The sequence below is a fragment of the Lonchura striata genome, chromosome Z (genome assembly GCF_050655825.1).
Source record: "Lonchura striata isolate lonStrDom1 chromosome Z, ASM5065582v1, whole genome shotgun sequence".
In the NCBI taxonomy this organism is placed as follows: domain Eukaryota; kingdom Metazoa; phylum Chordata; class Aves; order Passeriformes; family Estrildidae; genus Lonchura; species Lonchura striata.
The window spans coordinates 40,793,990-40,816,305 of record NC_140740.1 but is presented as its reverse complement, the minus strand read 5'-3'; the positions used below and the strand labels follow the sequence as shown (position 1 = coordinate 40,816,305).

Here is a 22,316-nt window from a genome sequence, read left to right as displayed (position 1 = left end):
AGAGACTGCTACAGGGACTCAAAGACTGTCCATAGGGCCAACCCAACTTTCTGCTATAGGGAATGTGGGATGAGAAGCCAAGCCCCCACTAGATGGGGAGTATAAGGTCACTCCTGTCTGCCCCGGGCATGAGACTCCAGCACAGCAGGAATGCTGGCTCAGCCCCTGACCAGGAACTGCTGTCCCTCAGAGCCCTGTCCTGGCATCCAGCCATCCCCCAGAGAAGCTGGAGCAGGGCCCAAGGCCCATGGGGAGCAGGAGTGACTTCTCCCAGTGCCCAGGAGGATGAGCCCCCCTAGAGTTCAGTGGCACTTTGCAGAACGCATCACAGTCCTGTTAATGGGCTTTAACAGGTCTCTCTGTGGGACCTAGGGCTTGAGAAGTCTTTACATTACTAGTGTAACCTGGAATATGTAGTATCTATGGGAAAGATAAACTGTGTGTGGAGAAGGGGGAAACCTTTCCCAGCACCCCGATTTTGGGATTACTTCTGTGCTTTTAGTAAATGTGCAATTTTAGTCTCACTGGGCACCTCTAGATCCAGAAAAGCCAAACAGCATCTATTGTGCTCAGTCAGTGGAAAAATCCCAGAAAAGAAACCATACAAGTTTTTGCATAGCAGACACTCTTCCAGGGCAAACAGCCCTGCCTGGTCTGCAGCTCATGGCTAATCATAAGCACTTCTCATGCCATTCTCTTTTGGGGTGTTTTCTCCCACTGCTGTGTTGGTATTGAGCAAGGACTGAAATAAAGGCTGAGCAAGGATGTGATCTTGTAGGCTTCCATCCAGGAGAGACTAGGATGCTTTGCATGGATCCCAAACCCATCCCCAACAGAAAGTGAACACAACTTTAAAAAAGAATGCATATCCAGAACACAAGACTCAAAACTTATTTTTTAAAATATATATTTATAGAACTAAGACTACAGCAGGTTCCTTCAGAAGAGCATTTGTATCCTTGGTCTTTCAGAAATAAATATTCCTTGCCATGCGCACTCTGCACAGCTCACAGCTCACTGTGAGGCAGCAGGGCAGATGTTAGAGCTCATTGTCTTCTTCCCCACACAAATAAATCCAATAAAAACCCTAAGGACTGGTGGGCTGAGGCACCTACTGAAGCCATGCAGATTCAACTTGAAAAACATCATAAAAACAACAAATCCTGTTGCTCCAGGTTAGTGACCTGGCACCAGGTTTAGACAGATAAACTGTGTTTATCCCCATGTCCTGTGTTCCTGTATACAGTGAAATAAGGCTGAGGAGCAGTGAAGCAGCACTGCACACAGGAACATCAGAGAGACCAGCAGCCCTGAGGCACATAAGCTGCTGAACCATAGCCATAATCATATCTATATATGTGGCAACAACAAGGGCAAAAGCTTTCTGGAGATGTGGTCAGAAAAACAAGTTTCATGCTCTATTTGTAGATAAGTTTGTTTCCAGTGGTGCATAGTCAGAACAAGTCAGAAGTTTAGAGAATCATAGAGGTTAATTAAATCATAGAATCAGAGAATCCCAGGATAGTTTGGGTAGGTAGGGACCTTAAAGACCACCTAGTTCTGATGCCTTAAGATTTTAGCTTTTATATTTTTCATATATTTGTAATCCTGCAATTATTTAGGATATAACTCTAAACCCCATACAAAGTGTTAACTACTGCTTTCCCATTTTGGTCAGACTAAACAATTCCTCTCCAGGCCGTGGAATCAAGTACACCTCACTGTCTCAGGCTCTGAGAAATGTAAACGAAAGTGAGTTGAGGGGCAGCAAACTTGGGGTAAATAACTTAATTACCTGAAGCTGTAATTGGAAAATCAACCCCCAATATGCAAATATACTAAACTTACAAAAGTATTAAAATCTGTGACACACTGTCCATTTTTTTGGGTGTAGCCTCTGGGGGGACTTTGTCTGCCCAAAATGTACTTGAAGGCCCTTCAATAAATATAACCACTTTTTATTCCCTTAATTTTGTCTGGCCATTGTTTTTAGGAAGTCCCAAAAAGGCATCAGTTCCAACTCGCAGGGACATCTTCCACTAGACTAGATTGCTCCAGACTCCATCCAGCCTGGTCTCTAGACCTTACCAGGGACAACCTGGTAAACCTAAAACCTAAAAACCCTCATAAGAGAGGTGGCAGCAGAGTTGAATAAATTCCTTCAGATCCTTCCTGGGAACTCCCAGCAGGTTGGGTGTGACACAGCCCCTCCCTGAGGGGATGCAGATCAGCTTCCAGTGTCAGCAGTTAAGCATGAAGCACAGCTACAACTAAGCCAGATATTCGGTGCAACTGCTGGTGCCCTCTAAGTAAGATTTCTGAGGGATATCAGTAAAATTTGACCTAAATGACAAGTTTAATCCCCACTAATGAAAGACTTCAGGTACAGGCAAGAGCCTTTAGGAACAGGCAAAACTTGAGATCTGAGAGGGATGCACATACCCTGAACAGAAGCCAGCAAGCCCAAAGCATCATGCAGCACTCCTCCCAGCACATACAACTTTTTAGTTATATAGAGACTGGGAGGCCCCAGATTTTCTAGATGGCCACACTTTAAAAGAACTTCAAATCAAATCTTTTTCTGACACAGATCATGCCTGTGTCTGGTCCTTTTCTTCCTGGAATGTGAAGATCCATCCAAGGAGTTTGCTGATCACAGACATAGATTTTTAGTAAGCACTTTCTGAATGTACAAATAATTATTGTAGTCCTCAAATATTCTCTTGAAAAGCAGAAGCACTTAATCTCTGTGTGTCTGGGAATAACTGAAAACGCCATCTCTACTACGCTGGTCAGACCAACAGTGTCTTCTGCCTTCTGGAAAACCTAGAGAACAGAATCAACAATGTCTAACCACAGCTACAGTTCAGACAAGCAATGGGAGGGTTGACAGGAGCATCACTTCCAATTAGTCACCTCAAAATGTCATTCCTTAACCAATGGCCTATCTTTCTCCACTGTCCCTCCTCTGTGTAGATTCATCTCATATTAATCCTTTCTTACAGAATCACAAAATGGTTTGGGTTGGAATGGACCATCAGGACCATCTAATTCCAAACCCCATGCCATGGACAGGGACACCTTCCACTATCCCAGATTACTCCAAGCCCCATCCAACCTGGCCTGGAACACTTCCAGGTATGGGGCAGTCACATCTTGTCTGAGCAGCCTGAGCCAGGGCCTCACCACCCTCACAGGGAAGAATTTCTCCTTTCTAGCTGATCTAAATCTACACTCTTTTAGTATAAACCTTTCCTCCTTGTCATATTACTATCTGCCCAGGTAAAAAATTCCTCCCCCTCTTACATTTAAGCATCATTCAATCAAAAGTGGGTACTTACTGTGACTGTTAGAAACGTACCAAGCTGTAGCCATCAACTGTGGCATAATCAGGCTCCCCTGAAACACAGAGCACATAAAATCCCCTCAGGTTTCCCATGAGAAGTGCTTATTATGTGGCTTTAAACAGAGAAGAAGCACCACACACTGCCATCCATGTTTAAACAGATGGGATGCCAGAGTGAATGAGGCTCAACTAGACTGGGAGAGCTGGGACTGTTCACTTGGAGAAGAAAAGGCTCCAAGGAGACCTTAAGAGTTCCTTCCAGTGCCTACAGGGGGTCCAAAGGAGCTGGAAAGGGACTTTGGGCAAGGGCTGAAGTGACAGCTCCCATGGCCAGAAAGCCCATGAAGCAGTAACTCACCTGGTGCACTGGTCGGGGTGGGCAGAGGTCCCCTCCTGTACAGAAGGAACACAGAGCTGAGGATCTGCATGGCTAAGGGACTCCCTTTGCCCTGGTTCTGCACCCCCCAGCTCCCCTCCCCAGAGCTGGTGGGAGGGAAGTAGGTCTGGCCATCCTGGGCTTTGTGGAGACCTGACAAAGCAAGTCATGGTGGGCTCACCACCCACAGCCCACTTGGCAAACACGGGAATTGAACCTGACACAGTAGAGAAGAGGAAAAATAACCGGAGAGCACTGACCCAGGGAAAAATTCACAAGTGAGCCTCAGGGCATGTCTTTGTACATGCCTTTGCCCAGAGTGAGACATCAGGAAGCCATAATTGTACATGACTCTTCTCTCAGTGTGGCAGACAAAGTGGCAATTCATCCTTAGCATAAGTCTTGGCCCCGGTCATCATCTTGCCCCCGACAGAAAAATCCTTCACTGTGTCCTCTCTGCCCAGCTTCTGTCTCACGAGAATGAATCCAGCTCTGCAGCTCCTCCCTCCACCCACAAATGCTTTTAGCTCTCCTCAGATCTCCTCCTGTGATCTGTCTTGGTGACAAGTCACACCAAGAGCCATGCAAGCATGTATTTTCCTCTAATACCCTTAAGTTAAGCTTCCAATCGACTGAAAGGAATAAAATATGCCTGTTTTGGGGGAGCAAGCATCATCTGCAATAAAACTTGCAGTTGTACATATTACACACCTTACCTTGATATAGGTACAGGAGCTGGACTTCTCACAGGAGTCACATTTCTCTGGGCATTATAGTAGTTTTCATAAACAACAGGCGCTAGGAAAAGTTAACAGTACTGAAGTACAAGCTTCTTACAAACATAAAATACTTGCTATACCAGCATTCAGCTGTTAAGTCTTTCCCCTATCCAAGAAAATGCTTGATAGGAAACTAAAAAAATTTGAGACTATGATCTCCAGGAGCTGTCAAAAGTGGAAGAGACTAGTGTTGCAAGGCACCAAATGAAATGCAAAATGAGTGTTTTCTGCCCACAAAATGATGCTAACCAGAGCAGCCAGCTCCATGAGGAGTACAGAGCAATCAGCATTACTTTCTGAGATTCTATTAAGCTCTTACCTGGAGCCAAACTTCCAGTTTTGCGTAAATTTACAAAAAAGTCAACATCCTTCTCAATGCTGCACATTTCCAAACTCTTGCGGATTTCCTCATATTTCTGCAAAAGGGAAATAAAGTGCTTTTGTATACATCAGGTCAAAAAACAAGGCTTTTTCCCAATTGCTTACCACACATAGGGTGAAAGCCCAGTACTCACACAAGCTTCAGTGTCAAGGGAATAACAGAATCCCAGAACAGTTTGGATTGGAAAGGAACTTTAAAGCCCATCCCGTTCCACTCCTTGCCATGGGCAGGACACCTTCCACTAGATCAGATTGCTCCAAGTCCTGTCCAACCTAGCCTTGGACATTTCCAGGGATGGAGCAACCACAGCTTCTCTGGCAAACCTGTGCCAGGGCCTCACCACTCTCAAAAAATGTGGAAATCCCAGAGAAAACCCCGTTTGCAAGAGTTTTGGCCAATCATTCTGCTTGCCCACTAAATGCTGGTGTCTATGGTTATTCATGGGCCACAGCCCAACCCAGATGTAAACACAGCTTAGTGCCCAGGAAAACAAATTAGGCTTTGCTTTCTACAAAGAAAAATTAAGGTTTTCAGGTACCTCATCATTCTGGACACAGCCCAGGGAGAGCTGGTTGACGTGGAGCCAGAGGGCATTACGGAAATAGTTGATCCGCTCGCACTCCTGAGTCTCAAAGAACTGAAACAACACAGACAAAACTGTCCATAACATCTTCAAAACAAGGACAAATTTCTTTTGTCCTGATTGCTTCTCACCCCCATGTGCCACAGCAAAGCTAACTGCCAGGAGCAGTTGGTGCTTGTCTTCTGCAGAAAACTAGGAAGCCATGAGGCCTCTGGCATGCCCAGAGAAGCAATCAACTAATTCAAAGGTGAGTACTAAGCTTGGAAAATCTGCAAGACTAATGTGGAGGGGATCACCCAGCACATTTCTGCCTCTGGGGAGACCAAGCCAGCTCCCTAAAGGCAATACTTCTAAATTGCAGAGCAATTTTAAAAAGCCACTGGGGATGTATGAAAACAGAGGTATTTGTTTCCTTCCTGCCTAGCCCTTTTCCAAGTAAGTTTAAATCCTTTTGAAATCTGCTGTCCAGTACACCTCAATTTCACATGCTTTTACACATTTCCATGAACATCCACACTTGTTACCATTTAAGACCTTTGCAACACATGGAGAGGAAAACTTCCACATCATCCATCTACAAAAGTGAAACTGCTGCTTTCCACTCCCCAGCACAGAATCATTAGGGCTCGAAAATCTGTCTAAGAACATTAAGTCCAACCACTAACCCAGCACTGCCAAGCCACCACTAAACTGTGTTCCCATCTTAGAGGCTTCTAAAGAAGGCAACAAAAGCACACCAGCACAGAGACACCCACACACACTACATGAAACAGACAGAAAATTCAGTTCAAATGGGAAAATTAGAATAGCAGCCTGAAGAGAGATAACTTGGAAGAGATCAGCACAGCTGGGAATGGGAAAGCTGGTTGCAAGCCTGAAGCAGATCTGGGATAAAATCTGTCTTTGCAGTTTCTGTCCATTCCTCAGTCACAGATCACAGACCAGCAGCAGAGCTGCTGCTCAGCCCTCTTGCTACAAGTCTGAAATTCCCCAGTGTGTGCTGGAAATCCCAGAGAAATCCCCAGTGCTGGACCACTTCTCTCTGAGGCAGTCTGCTTCAGGCTGATATACCGACTCAGAGGGGTTCCCATACTACTGCACGGTCTGTGAGACAAAAGATGAAGTGCTCTTGGCACAGTATGCATGTGGAGATGGCTCCACCCACATCCCCAGCCTCTGCTGAAAAGTAATGTAAAGTCTTCCAGAGTTTCAGACAGCCTTCTGAGCAACAAAAGAGTTGTTGAGGCTCCAGGACATACTGGAGTATACAGAGGTGACCACAGCTGTTCAAGATGACAGCCATGCCACACTTGCAAGGAGGTAGTGGGCAAAAATGTCACTACTTTGACTCTGTCAATTTTAGAAGGTGGTGGAAAAATGAAGAGCAGTAATCTTGAAGCAGTGGGGCTTTGAATCCAGAAGCCAATGCTTGAGACACACACACAGGGACTACATCCTGCTGCTTCACTGCCAGAGGAATACAAAACCAGCAAATCTGCACTGTCCCTGAGCCCTGCAGTCAGGATTGCAAACCCAGAGGACCAGGCTGCCATGTGCAGGTTTTTAGGGGCATTTACCTCGCAAGCTTTGATGTGCTCGTTCTGCCACTCATCCCGGATCTTCTCCATTGTGGTCACACTCTGCTGGTAACTCCTGTCTGTGAGACAAATCATATTTTGGCTGAAGGTGTCTCTGCCCATGGCAGTGGGGTTGGAATGAGATGACCTTTAAGGTCCCTTCCAATTTTATGATTCTGTGATTCTATGATTAACAGTCATTAAAAAATCCCTTCACTAGAAGGTAATTCTAGGGCTGGGGAAAAGGCTGGAAAGGATGGGAGATCAGGGATAAAGCAGAAGGATATGGCTTTAGTGGGCTCGTGTAGGCTTCTCCAGGGACATTGCCCACTGCTGCTATCTTGGGCATGTGTTTCCAAGGAGTCATGCCTAAGACTTGGAGCTGACCCATGAACCACGCCACGGCTTCACAATCTGCTGCCCCTAGAAACACTGCCCTCGCCCTCCCAACATGGCCTTTCCACACTCACCAGTATCCTCCAGTGCTGATTTTGTCTGAGCCAGCTTCAGAAACAGCTGCCAAAAATGGGAGAGATGAGGAAGGTGGAGAAGAGGCTGGGTGCATCACCAATAGCACTGCAGCCCCACTGGGGAGCATCACCAGTCTCCCCATCTCACCTCAAAACCCAGAGGTGGGACAAGAGCTGTGAGGCATGAGAGCTGCAAGAAAAGACATCCCTTTCCCCTCCTATACCTTCTCCTGCTGCTTCTGCGTGACCAGGTTGGCGTTGCGGTGCACAGCCTGCTCTGCCTCGTCCTTGTCCCGGCAGCGCTGCTCATACAGACGCTTGGCCTAGGACAGACACCAAACACACCTCATGGGGAGGCCTTGGGGGAGAGCTCAGCCTGAGAGGGAGCAGACTGCCTGCAGAGCAGGGAATGGCATAGAAGGTGCCTGCAGCTTGGGGAAAGCCTCGCAAGGTAGGCTGCTCTTGGATTAGGGTGAAAAGCTTCTGGCAATTGAGGCATGTCCAGAGATGGGCTGGGGAACAGGCGGGAACATAAGTTCTATGAGAAGCAGCTGAGAGAGCTGGGAAAGGGGCTCAGCTTGGAGAAAAGGAGGCTCAGGGGGACCTTTAGGCTCTGCACAACTCCCTGACAGGATGGGGCAGCCAGATGGGGGTTGGGCTCTACTCTCAGGGAACAAGGGAGAAGAGGAGAGGAAGTGGCCTCAAGTTGCATCAGAGGAGGTTTGGAGTAGATGTTCAGAGAGACTTCTTCACAGAAAGAGTTTTCATGCCCTGGGCAGTGGTGCAGTCACCATCCACAGAAATGCTCCAAAAAGGTGTGGACGTGGCACTTGAGGAGAAGGGTTAGTGATGGGCTTGGCAGTGTTGGGCAAATGGTTGGACTCAAGCATCTTAGAGGCTTTTCCAACCTGAATAATTCTCTTACTCTAACCCATTTGTATCCAACCCTGCAAGGCTACCAGTGGCCATGTCTTTGGCGTGCTCTTCACTGCTTCTGAGCACACCCTGCACACCACTCACACAGACACAGCATCAAGAGTCACAGCAGAGGAGGAAACTCCTTCTCATTTAAGCCTGTCCCAATGCTCAGTGTGGGTGTGTGTGAGTAGCATCAAACCCACATGGCATGAAACAGCAGCACATTTGCTTTACCTCCATGGTCTTCTTGTACTGAAGATTCCTGTTTTTGTGAATCGCCTCCATTATCAGCTCTATCTGTGAAGACAACAGACCTGGGGTTAGCACATCACTGACCATCAAAGCTCCAGGACACACGGTGTCTCAGAAGAGGAAGAGACACAGACCACATTGAGATGTGTTTAAAGACCTTCATCCACCCAAATCATCTTCACAAAACTGATCTTTTGTGCTTCTGCCTAAGACTTGAAATGTAGGCAATTGTAGCCTTTGTGTATGCAAAGGTGCTCTACAAACTAAATCCCAGCAATATATAGTACTGAATTACCTCCACAGACTCTGGCAAAACTGGGAAGCCCACTCCCCTCTGCTAAGTCCAAACCAGTCTCTGGTTCTACCAGTTTTCCCTGGTTTTCCAGACAAAGGAATCTCAAGCCAGAAGTTAAAAGGCTTGGCCATTTTAGCAGCCCCTATGAAGATCATAGAGCACTATACACAAATGTTTTAAAAACATTCCAGTGCTGTGGCTGACCCCAAAAGACACACAGAGAAGATGTGGAAGTGAGAAGACGGAAGTTGAAGGTTACTACACAGTTCAACACAGTTACAACACATAAGAAAGAGCCCAGTACTTCCCAGCAGCACAGGCAGTGGGGGCATGGCAGGGGCTGGGACATGGCATGAGACAGCACCAGGATCAGCCCCTTGCTGGGGAAGGATCAACACCCTGCAGGAAGGTACATCTCCCTGGGGTGCCTGACCTTTTTCCGATGTAGCTTTTGCTTTTCCCTGAAATCCTCCATCTTCTTTGCTTCCTCCCGAAGGGTTTGCGCCAGCTGGATATGACCTTGTCCCACATTGTCTATCTCTGCAAAGAGAAAACAAATTCAATATTTTTATATCTGTATATATATTCCTGAAGAGACTGTACCTCAAGTCAACTTAGAGCACACCACACATCCCCTTTCAGAAATGTGAAAAATCTCCAGCTTTTTTGAAGCAGCCTCCAAGCAGTGCTCACCAAGGTAAGGATCAGTCCTGCTGGGACCTGCTCCCCAGTTTGAGAAAACTCTCCCCCTCACACAGGTAAATCTAGGCATGTTTCAACACATTGCATTGCCCCAAGCCAGCAGGCAACAGAAAAATGAAGGCTAAAACAATCTCAGGCTCCTCTGGCTGACGGCGAGCAGCCACACTGTGAAACACCGCTCCAGGATCCACCAAGGGAATGGAGCCAAATGGCAGCTCCCAATTCAACCCCCAAAGCTGCTCCAAACCCACAGCTGTGAATTGTCAGCAGTGGTGAGGGCAGAGCCATGTTAGGGAGGTCCACAGGGGCAGCAAAGAAACCTGGATCAGGCAAGGGATGGACTGGGCACAGGATAGCAGAGTGCTCACCCTCCAGGTTCCATCTGATGGTACCATGGCAGGATGTGACACAAGACAATGTACAGTGGCCAAAGCACTATCTTTTAGATGCTCCAGTTAGAATCACAATCATTTAGATTGTAAAAGCCCTCTTAAGATCCTCAAGTTCAGCCATTCCCCAGCACTGCCAAAGTCAAGGCCACCACTAACCCATCTCCCCAAGTGCCACATCCATATGTTTTTTTAATTGATCTGGGGATGGGGACTCCCCCACTGCCCCGTGCCAGGGCTGGACAACTTTTTCCATGAGAAAATTTCCCTAATATCCAGTCTAAACCTGTCCTGGCCCAGCGTGAGGCCGTTCACTCTCCTCCTGTCCCTGTTCCCTGAGAGCAGAGCCCGACCCCTCTGGCTGTCCCCTCCTGGCAGGGGGATGTGCAGAGCCACAAGGTCCCCCTGAGCATCCTTTTCTCCAGGCTGAGCCCCTTTCCAGCTCCTTCAGCCCCTCCTGGGGTTCCAGCCCCTTCCCAGCTCCATTCCCTTCCCTGGACATGCTCCAGCCCCTCAATGTCCTTCTTGTTCTAAGTGCTCAAAGCTGTCCTAGGTTCAAGATATGAGTTACAGTGTCTCTGTGAAGAGTACAAGCCTGTCAAACAAACTCCAGATGAGCTTCCTGTGCACAGCTTCCTATGGACAACATAAATATGACCTCTGAGCTGCAGACAGACCTGAAAGCCCAAGAGATCCCAAAATGATGCCCTGTGGGTCTCCTGTCCCACACATGTCCTGGACCACTTTGTCTCAAAACCTACACATTGGGATGTACCAGGCCAGCAGCAGTAAAGCCTTTGCCTGGCCTCAGCACTGCACAGACTTAGAGATTTCTCTGATATTTTCTTCCCAAGCAGTTGCCTTCAGGATTTAACACTGCCAAGTGTCCTGGCAAACATGAAGAATTACTTACGTTGCTTGAAAACATCGAGGGATCTCTTCAGTGTGCTGAAAAACACAGGCAGGGCATTAAAAAGGGTGGAGAAGCACAGCCAGGCACAGGCATCAACAGAGCACCTCTTACAAAACAGAACTCTCTCAACAATGGCCAAAGTACTTCAAAGCAGACTTACTCATCCTCTTAGTACCGCCACTTTTTCCCCTCTCACAGGTACAACAGTTCACTTGGTCTGACACCTACTTTACATCTTTCTGAGCACTGGATGCTATTAAAAATTCAAAGTTTTGTGACAAATGTTTCTGGCATTTGGAACAATTTGGATTTTCTGGCATTTGGAACATCATTTGGAACAATTTCAACATGGTGCATTTGTGAATGGCTGGAAAAATAGGAAACTTTTCCCCCTATCAATATTGCACAGTAAAGATGGCAGAAACATTTTAACTAACACCTCAATATGCAAGTAAAGTGAAAGACATGGGCATGTATAAAATACAGAAATAAAAGAGGAAGCAGAAGGCACTGAGGGTCACTTGGGAAATGGAACAAACCATGGTGGCCACAGCATGCTGGGCTCTAAAGATGTGCATGGTTTGAGTAAAGGAAGTACCTGTACTTCCCTCTGGCTACAAACCTGTCCGGGGGTAACCCAAGGTCTCATGATCCCCAGCTTTCTGCTGACCCACCAGCCCACACCCCCCGGGCATCTACAGTGCTTTGGTTAATCTGTGGCTAAGGGGCATTTGGTGGGCTCCAACTCAAAGCCAATTAGAACCCAACTGGGCACGTCTCATTCATAAGAATGATTTCAGCTCATCTTCTGAATGCCTCAATCACATTTCAATTCTGTTTTGTCTTCCTTCCTTCTCTTCCTCCTTCACTGCTTCAGGGACACCCATAAAAGCAACTATGAACTTACTTCAGCTCTGTCTGCCCACAGGGCTTCTTCTTTGACAAGTTAATGAGCTCCTTGCCATATTTTTCTTCTATAATTGCTCTGTTGAGGAAAGAGAGTCATCAAAGAGAGAAATAATTTATTGGTTTGGTTTGGAAGAGACCCAAAAAGCTCATTCAGTTCTACCCTTTGCCATGGGTAGGGACACCTTCCACTACCCCAGGGTGCTCAAAGCAACATGGCCTTAGACACTTGCAGGATGGGGCAGCCACAACTGCTCTGGAAAACCTGTGCCAGAGAGGGTCCCACCACTCTCACAGCCAAGAATTCCTTCCCAATATCTCATCTAGCCTTGCCCTCTGTCAATGTGTGGCAATAAGTACTCTCTGTACTTGGCACTAATCCTTGGGGAGAGCATCTGAAAAAGAGACCAAATCTCATGAGGTGAAATAAATAACATCTTTGAGGGACCATATTGGAATAAAGGAAGGAGGAAAAGTCACCTCCTGTGTTGCAGCGTAAGAATTACCAGTTCTTTGCAGCTGCTTTGAAATCACTACAGACAACCAGGGCTGGAATTGCTTGGTCAAATGTAGTTCTCTCCATGTGGCCAGCAGAAAGGAAGAAGTACTGCTAGAGGCTGCCATTAGAACATCTACTGGATACAACAAATAACTTTCTAAAATGCCATAAAAACTAACACAGATGGATACCTCTGTGTGGCTGATTTCTGGAGTTTGGCAGTGGAATTCACCTATCTTAACTCTAAAAACCCCAAAAGCTAATAGGGAAAATGAAAAAAAAATGTATTATAGATGGATTTTTTTTTTTTAATATCCATCAACATTCCCATGAACTTTGAGACAAAACATCCAGCAGGCACATTCTCCATAGCTGGAACTGTGTAACAGCCATGCTGGACAACTGGGCCAAGTCCAGAGAGTGGCAAATTCAGGCCGAACCCCTCTGATCTCCTCCTAGCCAGATACTTCAATGGCAACCTACACCTCCTTCAAGACCAAAGAGGGCACAGGGTGTAAAGGAGCTTTTTGCACTCTGCATCGTCATGGATGAGTGAGACTTGGTTCTCAGGGTCTACTTCCTCATGTGGAAGGTCCAAATTTTCCTGGAACATGGGATTATAGCCTGAACAGAGGTAGGTGCATTAGACACTTTTAAGTGCAGTTCTCCTCCTGTTCATCCCCATTTTGTTTGATCTAGGATGCTCTGTACCAAGTCATGCAGTCAGAGGTTGGTTTTCCCAGCTGTCATTACCAAAATGACATTCATTCAATGTACAGTGTTCTACACTAGACATGTGCTCCTCATATTTAGCCACTGCTAACCAGGTGAACCATAAAGGTAAAATACATAGCTAGATGTATTTTATACATCACCAGCCACACAATCTCTGCTTATGTTATCTCCTCTGATTAATAATAGCAGTACCTAACCCTACCACTTCTTAACACTAAATCTGTGGGGTGTTCAAGCCATGTCTCTCCTAGGCCAAGATCTTCTAACCTGATCTTCTGCAAGTCAAACAGCAAGGAACTTCATGGGACAGCATTTTAAGGTCAGTGAAACATGGCATAAATCAAACTGGGATACCAGGAGAAGGAGTAGCACCACAGCACCATTCCCAGGCTCAACCCAACCTGTTGTCAGAGGCAGCTCCCTACCTTTCCTTCAGAAAGTCTTCAAACTCTTTGCAGTTCTTCCTGCCATCATTCAGATGCTGAATGATGCTGTCGTAGCCAACAGTGCTGGTCAGATCCGTGCTCTGAAAACACAGGAACAGGAGTCATGTCCTTGTCAGTGCAATGCATGGCCACTAGCACCTCCTGAGGCATTTGTACAGGCCATGGCTCAGTGGGAGCAAGCGTGCAAGTGCCTCTTTATGAAATAAAATCTTTTATTTTAGGGGTGGGAGACACTCCAGAATGAGAACAATGGTGGCAATTAGAGACAAGGTACATCTATGCCACCCACACTTGCCATAGACTTATGAAGGGTCATTTTCTTCATATATTGCACAGATGCTTGTAGAAAAAAAGGAAAAGGAAAGAAAAGGAAAAGGAAAAGGAAAAGGAAAAGGAAAAGGAAAAGGAAAAGGAAAAGGAAAAGGAAAAGGAAAAGGAAAAGGAAAAGGAAAAGGAAAAGGAAAAGGAAAAGGAAAAGGAAAAGGAAAAGGAAAAGGAAAAGGAAAAGGAAAAGGAAAATAAGAAAAAGCAGCAACGATGGAGGCTGACTTACTCTGCCCCATTCTTTCCCCATTCCTGTGCATGGCTGCAGAAAAGGAAGCAATAGTAGGAGCAGGAAATAAAGCCCACAAAAGGTTATCAAGAAACCTGAAGAAGATAGTGGCAGGATGGAGAGATTCAGCAAATGGTTCAAAGCCAGCACAATAGTATGTAGAGATCTGGCATAACAGTGTGGGAAGCAGAAGAGAGGATGTCACAAGAATTTATTCCTGGTACAATAAAGGAGAAGGAACAGGGCTGGTATTTGTGATAAAGGAACAGTTTAATTAAATGGAATTCCCTATTCAAGTACTTGACTGTCAGTGATCAGAAAGCAGGAAGTAAAGGGGAGATGTGGTGGAGTGGGACTGGCAGAAAATCCACAGCTACCCCAGATCAGCTTTGCATGGGCTGTGGACAAGACTGTGGAGTAGGACCTAAGCAGAAACCAAACTTCCTTTACAAAGTACAAATGCCTGTCCAAGATGAGGTTAGTGAGGTTAGTACTGATAAACCCACAACCAGTTCTCAGGTTCTCCACATCTTCACTAACCAGGTCTGTGAAAAAGAAACACTGCACTGAGTCAGGCAAAACACAGGAACAGCCTCACTTGAATTCCTATCCTCACTTTCAAAGGTCACAAAATGGATGCAAAGCACAACTGCTGGCCATTGTAAGCCCAGGCAGAAGGGAGGGTCAGAGCCCCATCACTGCATGTCCAGGGGCACCCGGAGGCTCCTGCATCCCGCTCTGCTGCCTGGCACTCTTGGGCTCTCTGTGCCAGGCAGAAGGGTCAAGGGGAAAACTGTGCACACATCAATAGTGGGCACTAAGCTCCTTGTTTTATCACTCATCCTCATACAGTAGAAGGATTTAATTCCAGCACGTGTGTTTCCTAAGCACCCAAGGCAGGACCAGACATCAGGGTGCAAGATGTTACATGAAACACAGAATCACACAATTGTTCAAGTTGGAAAAACCCTCCGAGATCATCGAGTCTAAACATTCCCCAGCACTGCCAAACCATTCACCTACCCATGTCCCATTTATATGGGTTTTAAATTCCTCCATGTGACTTTTCCATGGGAGGAACTCCCAGCCCAGATGGAGCTCGGCAGGGTTGTATGGTGTCAAATCAGCCTTTGCAGATGGGACTAGAAATGGGGGTGCAGGACACAGGGAATGGCTTCCACTGTCAGAGGGCAGGGACAGATGGGATATTGGGAAGGAATTGTTCCCTGTGAGGGTGGGAAGACCCTGGCACAGGTTTCCCAGAGAAGCTGTGGCTGCCCCTGGATCCCTGGAAGTGTCCAAGGCCAGGCGGGATGGGGCTTGGAGGGTTCAGGGGACATGCAACTCCATTTGCTTCCTGATTTCCTGCCTGGATTTGCACCCAATGGACTCACTAACAAGAAGGAATTTGTATGCTGCTTGTGATGTTTTGGGGTTTGGCTACACTTTCAGCCAAAAGTGGAGCTAAAATGCTCAACTGAGGATGGGAAAGCATGTCATGATCCTGTCTGAGTCACAGCAAGCTGCTGAGCTTGACGCTTCCTGTCTCAATTTACACAGAAAACCCCTGCAGACACACATCCTGTGAAGAAAATGACAGCGGAGAAATGTTTCAATTAGAAAAGTCCTCTAAGACTGTGAAGTCCAACCACTCCCCAGCATTGCCCACTCCATCACAAACCCATCTCCCCAAGTACCACATTCACATGGCTTTAAAATCCCTCTGGGGATGGGGACTCTCCTACTGCCCTGGGCAGCATGTTGCTAGGATTAATAACCCTTGCCATGAAGAAATTTTCCCTAATATCCAATCCAAACATCACTTGACACAACCTGAGGCCATTCCCTCTCCTCCTGTCCCTGTTCCCTGGGAGCAGAGCCCGACTCCCCCAGCTGTCCCCTCCTGGCAGGGGGATGTGCAGAGCCACAAGATCCCCCTGAGCCTCCTTTTCTCCAGGCTGAGCCCCTTTCCAGCTCCCTCAGCCCCTCCTGGGGCTCCAGCCCCTTCCCCAGCTCCATTCCCTGCCCTGGACACGCTCCAGCCCCTCCGTGTCTCCCTTGGCCTGAGGCCCAGAGCTGTCCCCAGCACTGGAGGTGCCCCAGCAGTGCCAGCACAGGGACGGGCACTGCCCTGGGGCTGTGTCACACCCTGGCTGGGGCAGCCCAGGGGCCATTGGCCTCTTGTCCCCCGGGCACCCTGGGCTCGTGTCCAGCTGCTGGCACCAGCACCCCCAGGGCCTTTCCCAAAGGGTGCTTTCCCTTTCCAGCCCCTCTGCTCCAGCTGGGAGCTGCAGGGGTTGGGTGACCCAAGCACAAGTTCCACCACTTGCAGCCCCTCACACCACTGGCCTCAGCCCATTGATCCAGCCTGTCCAGATCCCTCTGCAGAGCCTTCCTGCCCTCCACCTGTCTGTCCAACCTTCCCAAACCGAAAGGTTTGGTGCACTGCACACACTCATGGACCACCTCTAGAAAGACCTGTATTTATTTCAACTCTCAGTATGTTTTATCAGCCTGCTTAGAGGAATGCACCAAAAGCTGGTGACTATTTTAGGAGCTGGAAACACTGTGCAACTGTAGCTGGCCATGCTGTCCTTGCCCACAGTCAGTGCAGCCTCAAAATCACTCAGTGTCCGCAGAAGTTACTGAGACGAAGAAAAGTGCTTTATGTTGATCCCTGCAGGGAGCAGGGTGAGGAGAGGCTGCACAAGGCTGCAGCTCCTCCCTAACCCACAACCAGGAGGGTACAACAGGACGGACAAAACTCATTGCAGGAAGGAAAAGGCCTCACTGCAAATCCACCCACCTAGGAGGAGCATCCTCCAGAAAGCAGCTTTTTGATTAGTAATTTTCCATTTGAAGTTTCCTTCCCCTATGCCAGCACCTTCCCTGCTTGTCCCAGAGACACCAAAAGCAATGGGCTATTCTGCCTTGATGCAACTACTTCTTCCCACAAATCCCACTTTGTTCCTTTGAGACAAGGACCTGGGGATTTCACAATGCTGCTGCTAAGTTCCACCAAGACAGTGCCCATTTAGAGAAGGACAAGCAGGGGGAAGGGGAAGTGAAACAGTCACTATCAGTCAGCAGCCAGCGAATAAACCCAGGAACCCAGGGCTGCATCCCCCCAGCCATAGGCTGTTTTAGCAGCATCACTAAAACCACTGCAGGGAGCAGAGCACTGCCTCATTGAAGGCAAAATGACCAAAATTTCACTCTGTTTAGCCCACAGATCAGAATTAGAGTGGTTCTTAGCATTATTGTCATTTCTATTTTTACCATGTGACCAAAGTGAACTGGTAAGACCCAAGGCTGTTGGGTTACCTGAAGTATGTGTGAGAACAGGCTTGTGGAAAACAAGGCATGCAGTAAGAAAATGAAAAAAGTGAAAGAAAAGACCTCACATAGTAAAAGAAGAAGTGCAGATTGCAAAAACTAATGAAAACAAAATGTCAGGCTTGCCCAACTCATGGCAATCACTACAGTCAGGGCAAGGGCAAACAAACATGAGCTTTGGGGGTATTTTTGTTTTTGCACAGCTCCCTCACAGGCAGACAGCTCCCTCACAGGCCTGTGAGAGTGAGTGACATGGGAGTCAGAGCACTCAGGTTAAAAATTGTTCAGCTTCAGGCATATTTGGACTTCAATCCCTGGGCAAGCAGGAGCTGCAGTGGGGTGCCAAGGAGCAAACATCTTTATTCAAGAAAATTCATCATCTTGTCTTCAGACCCAAGAGCATGAGCAAACTTCAGAACAGAGAGCCAAGTGGGCCTGTGTTTTCCTGACAGAGCACATCAGGAATATCACACCTTCAGCTCCAGCGAGGAACAGGGGCCATTGCAGAAGCAGACACAGCACCCACCAAAGGAACCAGAACGTTGAGGTTTAAAACTAAATCAGTCCCCAGGTGAGGCTGGAAGCACAGTCCTGCTATCCCAACAGAGCAAAGGGTGGGCTGCAGCTTATCCAAGAATGGTTCGGGTTGTCAGGGACCTTAAACCTCATCCCATTCCACCATTCCATGCCCTGCCATGGGCAGGGACACCTTCCACTGTCCCAGGTTACTCCGAGCCCTGTACAACCTGGCCTTGGACACTTCCAGGTATCCAGGGGCAGCTACAGCTGCTCTGGGAAACCTATGCCAAAGCCTCCCCACTCTCACACTTACTACCGTATTCCCACAAAGAAATCTGGAGGTCATCACTCACAACCAGTCACAGTTCAACACCAAAACTGGCCTAGGTTTTAAGCATTTGCACATTTTTTAGACTTTGTCCCATCAGTTGGAGCATACTTCTCCTGGAGCACTCCCAAAGAACCCTCCTTCTTATCAGGCTGTCCTAACCACTGAGAAACTTGCTCCAGTCAGAGTAACATACATTTTCCTCAGTATCTAGGGATTCTGCAGGTAGAATGGAATGATCAGCTAACTTGGGAGGGGGTGGGGGGGAAAGACGTGGACATTTTGTTGGACCAGCAGATCTGAAGCTGAACTAGCCTCACCACTAGAGAGCAACGTATGGCAGCATCTGCCACAGGCCCAGCATCACGCCACAATGGCCGTCTTGGTCTCACCTTGTCTGACAGGTGAAGAACATACAGAAGACAAAAGTTGTACCTTGCCAAGCTCTTTGTAATGATAGGACAAAAAATGATGGTTTTAAACAAAAAGACAGGAGATTCATATTAAATACGGGGCAGTAATTGTTTGGATTGTTTATGACTCAGGGTATTAAAACACCAGCACAGGTTACACACACAAGCTGTGGCTACATCATCCCTGGAAGTATTCCAAGCCAGGCTGGACAAGGCACAGAGCAACCTGGTCTCATGGAATGTGTCCCTGACCATAGCAGAGTGGTGGACTAGATGGTTTGTAAGGTCTTTCCCAACTCAAACTGCTCAATATTTCTATGACTATAAGAAATCACTTGTTTCAGCAAAGACTTCTTCTATTTTTGCCTTACACAAAGCAATCTAAGAGGAAAATTGCAGGAGGAAGTGCTTGCCCACTCACAGCACACAGCAGCAGGTGGAAGCTGCATGTGCAGCCCTACACATTCATCTTGATTTGTTTTTTTTCCTTCCTATCCTTATTCACCCCTCCTCCCCAGGCCTCACAGCTGATGCACAGTCACCAGTACATGGTGTGGCAGCTGCTTGGGATGGTACTTGCCTTTTCCATGGGCCCAGTGACTGCAGAAGGGCCTCAGTTTCTCCACTGAGTCACATCCATCACATTCCCATCCAACCTCCACCCCAGCTGCCTGCCTCAGGCACATTTCCTTGGTGAGGGGCCCTGGAGCACACAGGTTTCAGAAAGGACAAAGCCCAGGAAAAATCCCTGGCAGCACCAGTGGTTTAGAGCTCAGCAAGAGCCAGGAATTATTCAGAAAATAGTCATGTTCGCAGTAGAAGTGGTCAAGCAGAGATGAGTGCCCCACACAAGACCCCAGATCCTCCTTGTCTTGGGAGCTGGAGACTGCTCCTGTCCTGGTGTTCTCTCCCACTGAGCCCCCTCCTCCCTCCTCCAAAATCCTCCTTCAAAAAGCACCACACCACTGCTGGAGAGGAACAAACCAGGCAGAAACAACCAAAGTATGCCCTGCAGTGAGAAGGTCTTCTTCAATCCAGTGTGTCACTGAGGCACAACAAACCCTGCCTGCTCAGCCTTTCTGGCATCACACTTGTTCCTCCAGCCCAGGAGGTGCTGCCACCACCCTCAAAACCTGTCCTCTGCATCTGCAAAGCAAAGGGAGCACTGTGGAAAACTTCAGTGTAACAAACAGCTGGGAAGCAGCTGCCAGATGCAAAGTTGGCTTTATTCTCAACAACCTGTGTGGGGTCTATGTATTCAACAACGCCATACCAGTTACCTCGTTAATGAGGCTGAGTGAGGCTCTACACTTATTCCTCAACACTCAGGAGCCCCAAACCTGGTGCTTCTCTCCCACATCCTACAAGACAGGAGCTGCTTCCAGGCAACACCTGGGAAACCCCAAGCACCATTTACAGATGAGGATTTTCAGCTCCAAAGGACCAAATTTGGTAATTTACTTCCTGGTTGCCAATACCTAGAATGAAGGTTCACCACCAGAGGAACTGAGTAGCCACAGCAGATATGCTTTGCAGCAGATATGTGGATTTCCTGCACTTCTCCTTTTATAAAAGCATAATTCAGACAGAAAAGAATAAATTGTGGTTTTCCCCAAACTGGGTTTTCCTCCATGGCTCAACAGCTGGCAGTAGCACCACACCAAGTGACTTGCTCCTAGATTAGTTCCAAATCAAAAGAACATTTTTCACCATGCTGTCTTTAAGCAGTTCACCAAAAACAAATTAATGATATCAAACCCTTCAGCCTGGCACTGACTTCCTCCAGTAAGGCAGCAGTCACTTGCCGGGATTATTTTGGCTGCATGGAGTAGGCTGTAAAACCACAACTCTCAAGACATGCATGGTGGGCAGTGCCTGCCAGGGATCACAGAATCCCAGAATGTTTGGGTTGGAAGGGACCTTAATGAACAGTTCATTCCACCTCCTGCCATGGGCAGGAACACCTTCCACTATTCCAGGCTCCTCCAAGCCCTGTGCAACCTGGCCTTAGACACTTCCAATGATGGGGCAGCCACAGCTGCTCTGGGAAACCTGTGCCAGTTTTCTATCGACCCAGAGCACTCAGCAAAGTCACCCCACGACCACGACCGTTGGCTTTGAAGCCAGCTCTAACCAGAGAGCAGCGATCCCTCCACCTCTAGCTGCGTCCCCCCGGCACCGGCTGCCTCTGCCCCCGCTGTCTCGGTCCCGCCGTGCTCCCACTCACCCAGAAGTTGTCCCTGAACCGCGCCTCCCGCATCCTGCCGCCGCCGCCGCCGCCGCACTCCGCCGCTCCCTGCCCGGCCCGCCCCGTGGAGTCTCCTCCCCGCACGGGTGCTCCCGCCCCGGGCTGCCCGCGGGTCGAGGAGCGGGACGTGCTGCAGCAGGCGGGTGGGGCCGGCCGGGAAGGGAGGCTCGGCACCGGCGCCGTGGGACAAACCCATCCGCGACGGCCGATCCCGCTGAGCCGCGCGGCTTCCCCAGGGAAAGACGGAGCGCAGCGGGAGCATCTCGACCGGCAGCTGCACAGCCGTGCCCAGCTACCTGCAGTACCCTGCCCGCCCGGCTCGGAGCTTCAGGGATACTTTGGGAAGGTTTCATGGAATCATAAATTTGCTGAGGTTGCAAAAGGCCTCCAAGGTCATCCAGGCCAACCCTTCGCCCAGCACTACCAAGCCCACCCATGTCCCATACATCCAAATCCATAGGATTTTTTAATCCAAGGATGAGGACTTCACCACTGCCCTGGGAAGCCTGTGCTAAGGCAGGAAAACTCTCCAGGTCAGGAAACTTGTAATATTCAGTCTAAACCTATACTGGCACAGCTGCAGGCTGTTGCCTGTCCTGTCCCTGTTCCCTGGGAGCAGAGCCCGACTCTCCCCGCAGCTGTCCTCTCCTGTCGGCAGTTGTACAGAGCCACAAGATCCCCCCTGAGCCTCCATTTCTCCAGCCCCTTCCCCAGTCACTCCTGAACATACACAACTCTCCTTCACCACACACATCCCTGTGTCACACAGTGGATTAGGGGGCCATTGCCTGACACAAGGCACTTCAGGAGGGACCTCTGAACAACGCTTGGAAAATATGAAAGCAAAGATTGGACACTATGTACTGAAAGGCCACAATCACACCCACCACACTCAATTGCTGCCTCTGCTTGAACACAGGAACAGCTAAAACACTACAGTAGTGTAAAAAAAGGCACTTTAAACTTACTGAAATAAGTCTGCTCAATTGTAACCTGAGGCTGATTTAGGCAGACTAACCCTGTGTGTAGCCTCTCCCGACACAAGAGAGCACAAACCATCACCATGAATCCATGCCATCAAGCACCTAAATGGGCTCCAAAAGAGCTGGAGAGGGACTTTGGATATAGGCACAAGTAACAGAGCAAGGGAGAAATGTCTTCTGACTGAGAGAAGGCAGGGATAGATGGGATGCTGGGTGGAGACTTCCCAGAGAAGATGGTGAGGCCAGGCACAGGTTTCCCAGAGCAGCTGTGGTTCGCCACACCTGGCAGTGTCCAAGGCCAGGCTGGATGGGCTTGGAACAGCCTGGGAGCACCAGGTGCCCTGCCCACAGCAGCAGGTGAACATAGA

The 22,316-nt window shown here is 48.3% G+C and overlaps 1 protein-coding gene across 6 annotated transcripts; it reads right to left on the bottom strand.

Moving 5' to 3' along the window:
- Positions 1-890: 890 nt before the first annotated feature.
- PSTPIP2 (proline-serine-threonine phosphatase interacting protein 2) lies at positions 891-21,072 on the bottom strand. Of its 6 annotated transcripts, none has more exons than XM_085567510.1 (15): positions 20,945-21,072; positions 13,548-13,648; positions 11,890-11,967; positions 10,983-11,017; positions 9,412-9,518; positions 8,666-8,728; positions 7,738-7,836; positions 7,514-7,559; positions 7,044-7,123; positions 5,422-5,520; positions 4,821-4,917; positions 4,439-4,520; positions 3,705-3,739; positions 3,342-3,399; positions 891-2,826 (listed from the first exon to the last, which is right to left on the bottom strand). In XM_085567510.1, exons 1-14 carry the CDS (start codon positions 20,975-20,977, stop codon positions 3,350-3,352), a joined length of 1,005 nt encoding a protein of 334 aa, XP_085423636.1. In that variant the 5' UTR covers positions 20,978-21,072; the 3' UTR covers positions 891-2,826; positions 3,342-3,349. The 6 variants fall into 6 exon arrangements, with proteins under 6 accessions (XP_085423636.1, XP_031363368.3, XP_085423637.1 ...); XM_031507508.3 differs by having other exon boundaries at positions 3,362-3,399; XM_085567513.1 differs by lacking the exon at positions 20,945-21,072 and adding an exon at positions 14,122-14,309 and having other exon boundaries at positions 2,416-2,826; positions 3,362-3,399.
- Positions 21,073-22,316: the final 1,244 nt, after the last annotated feature.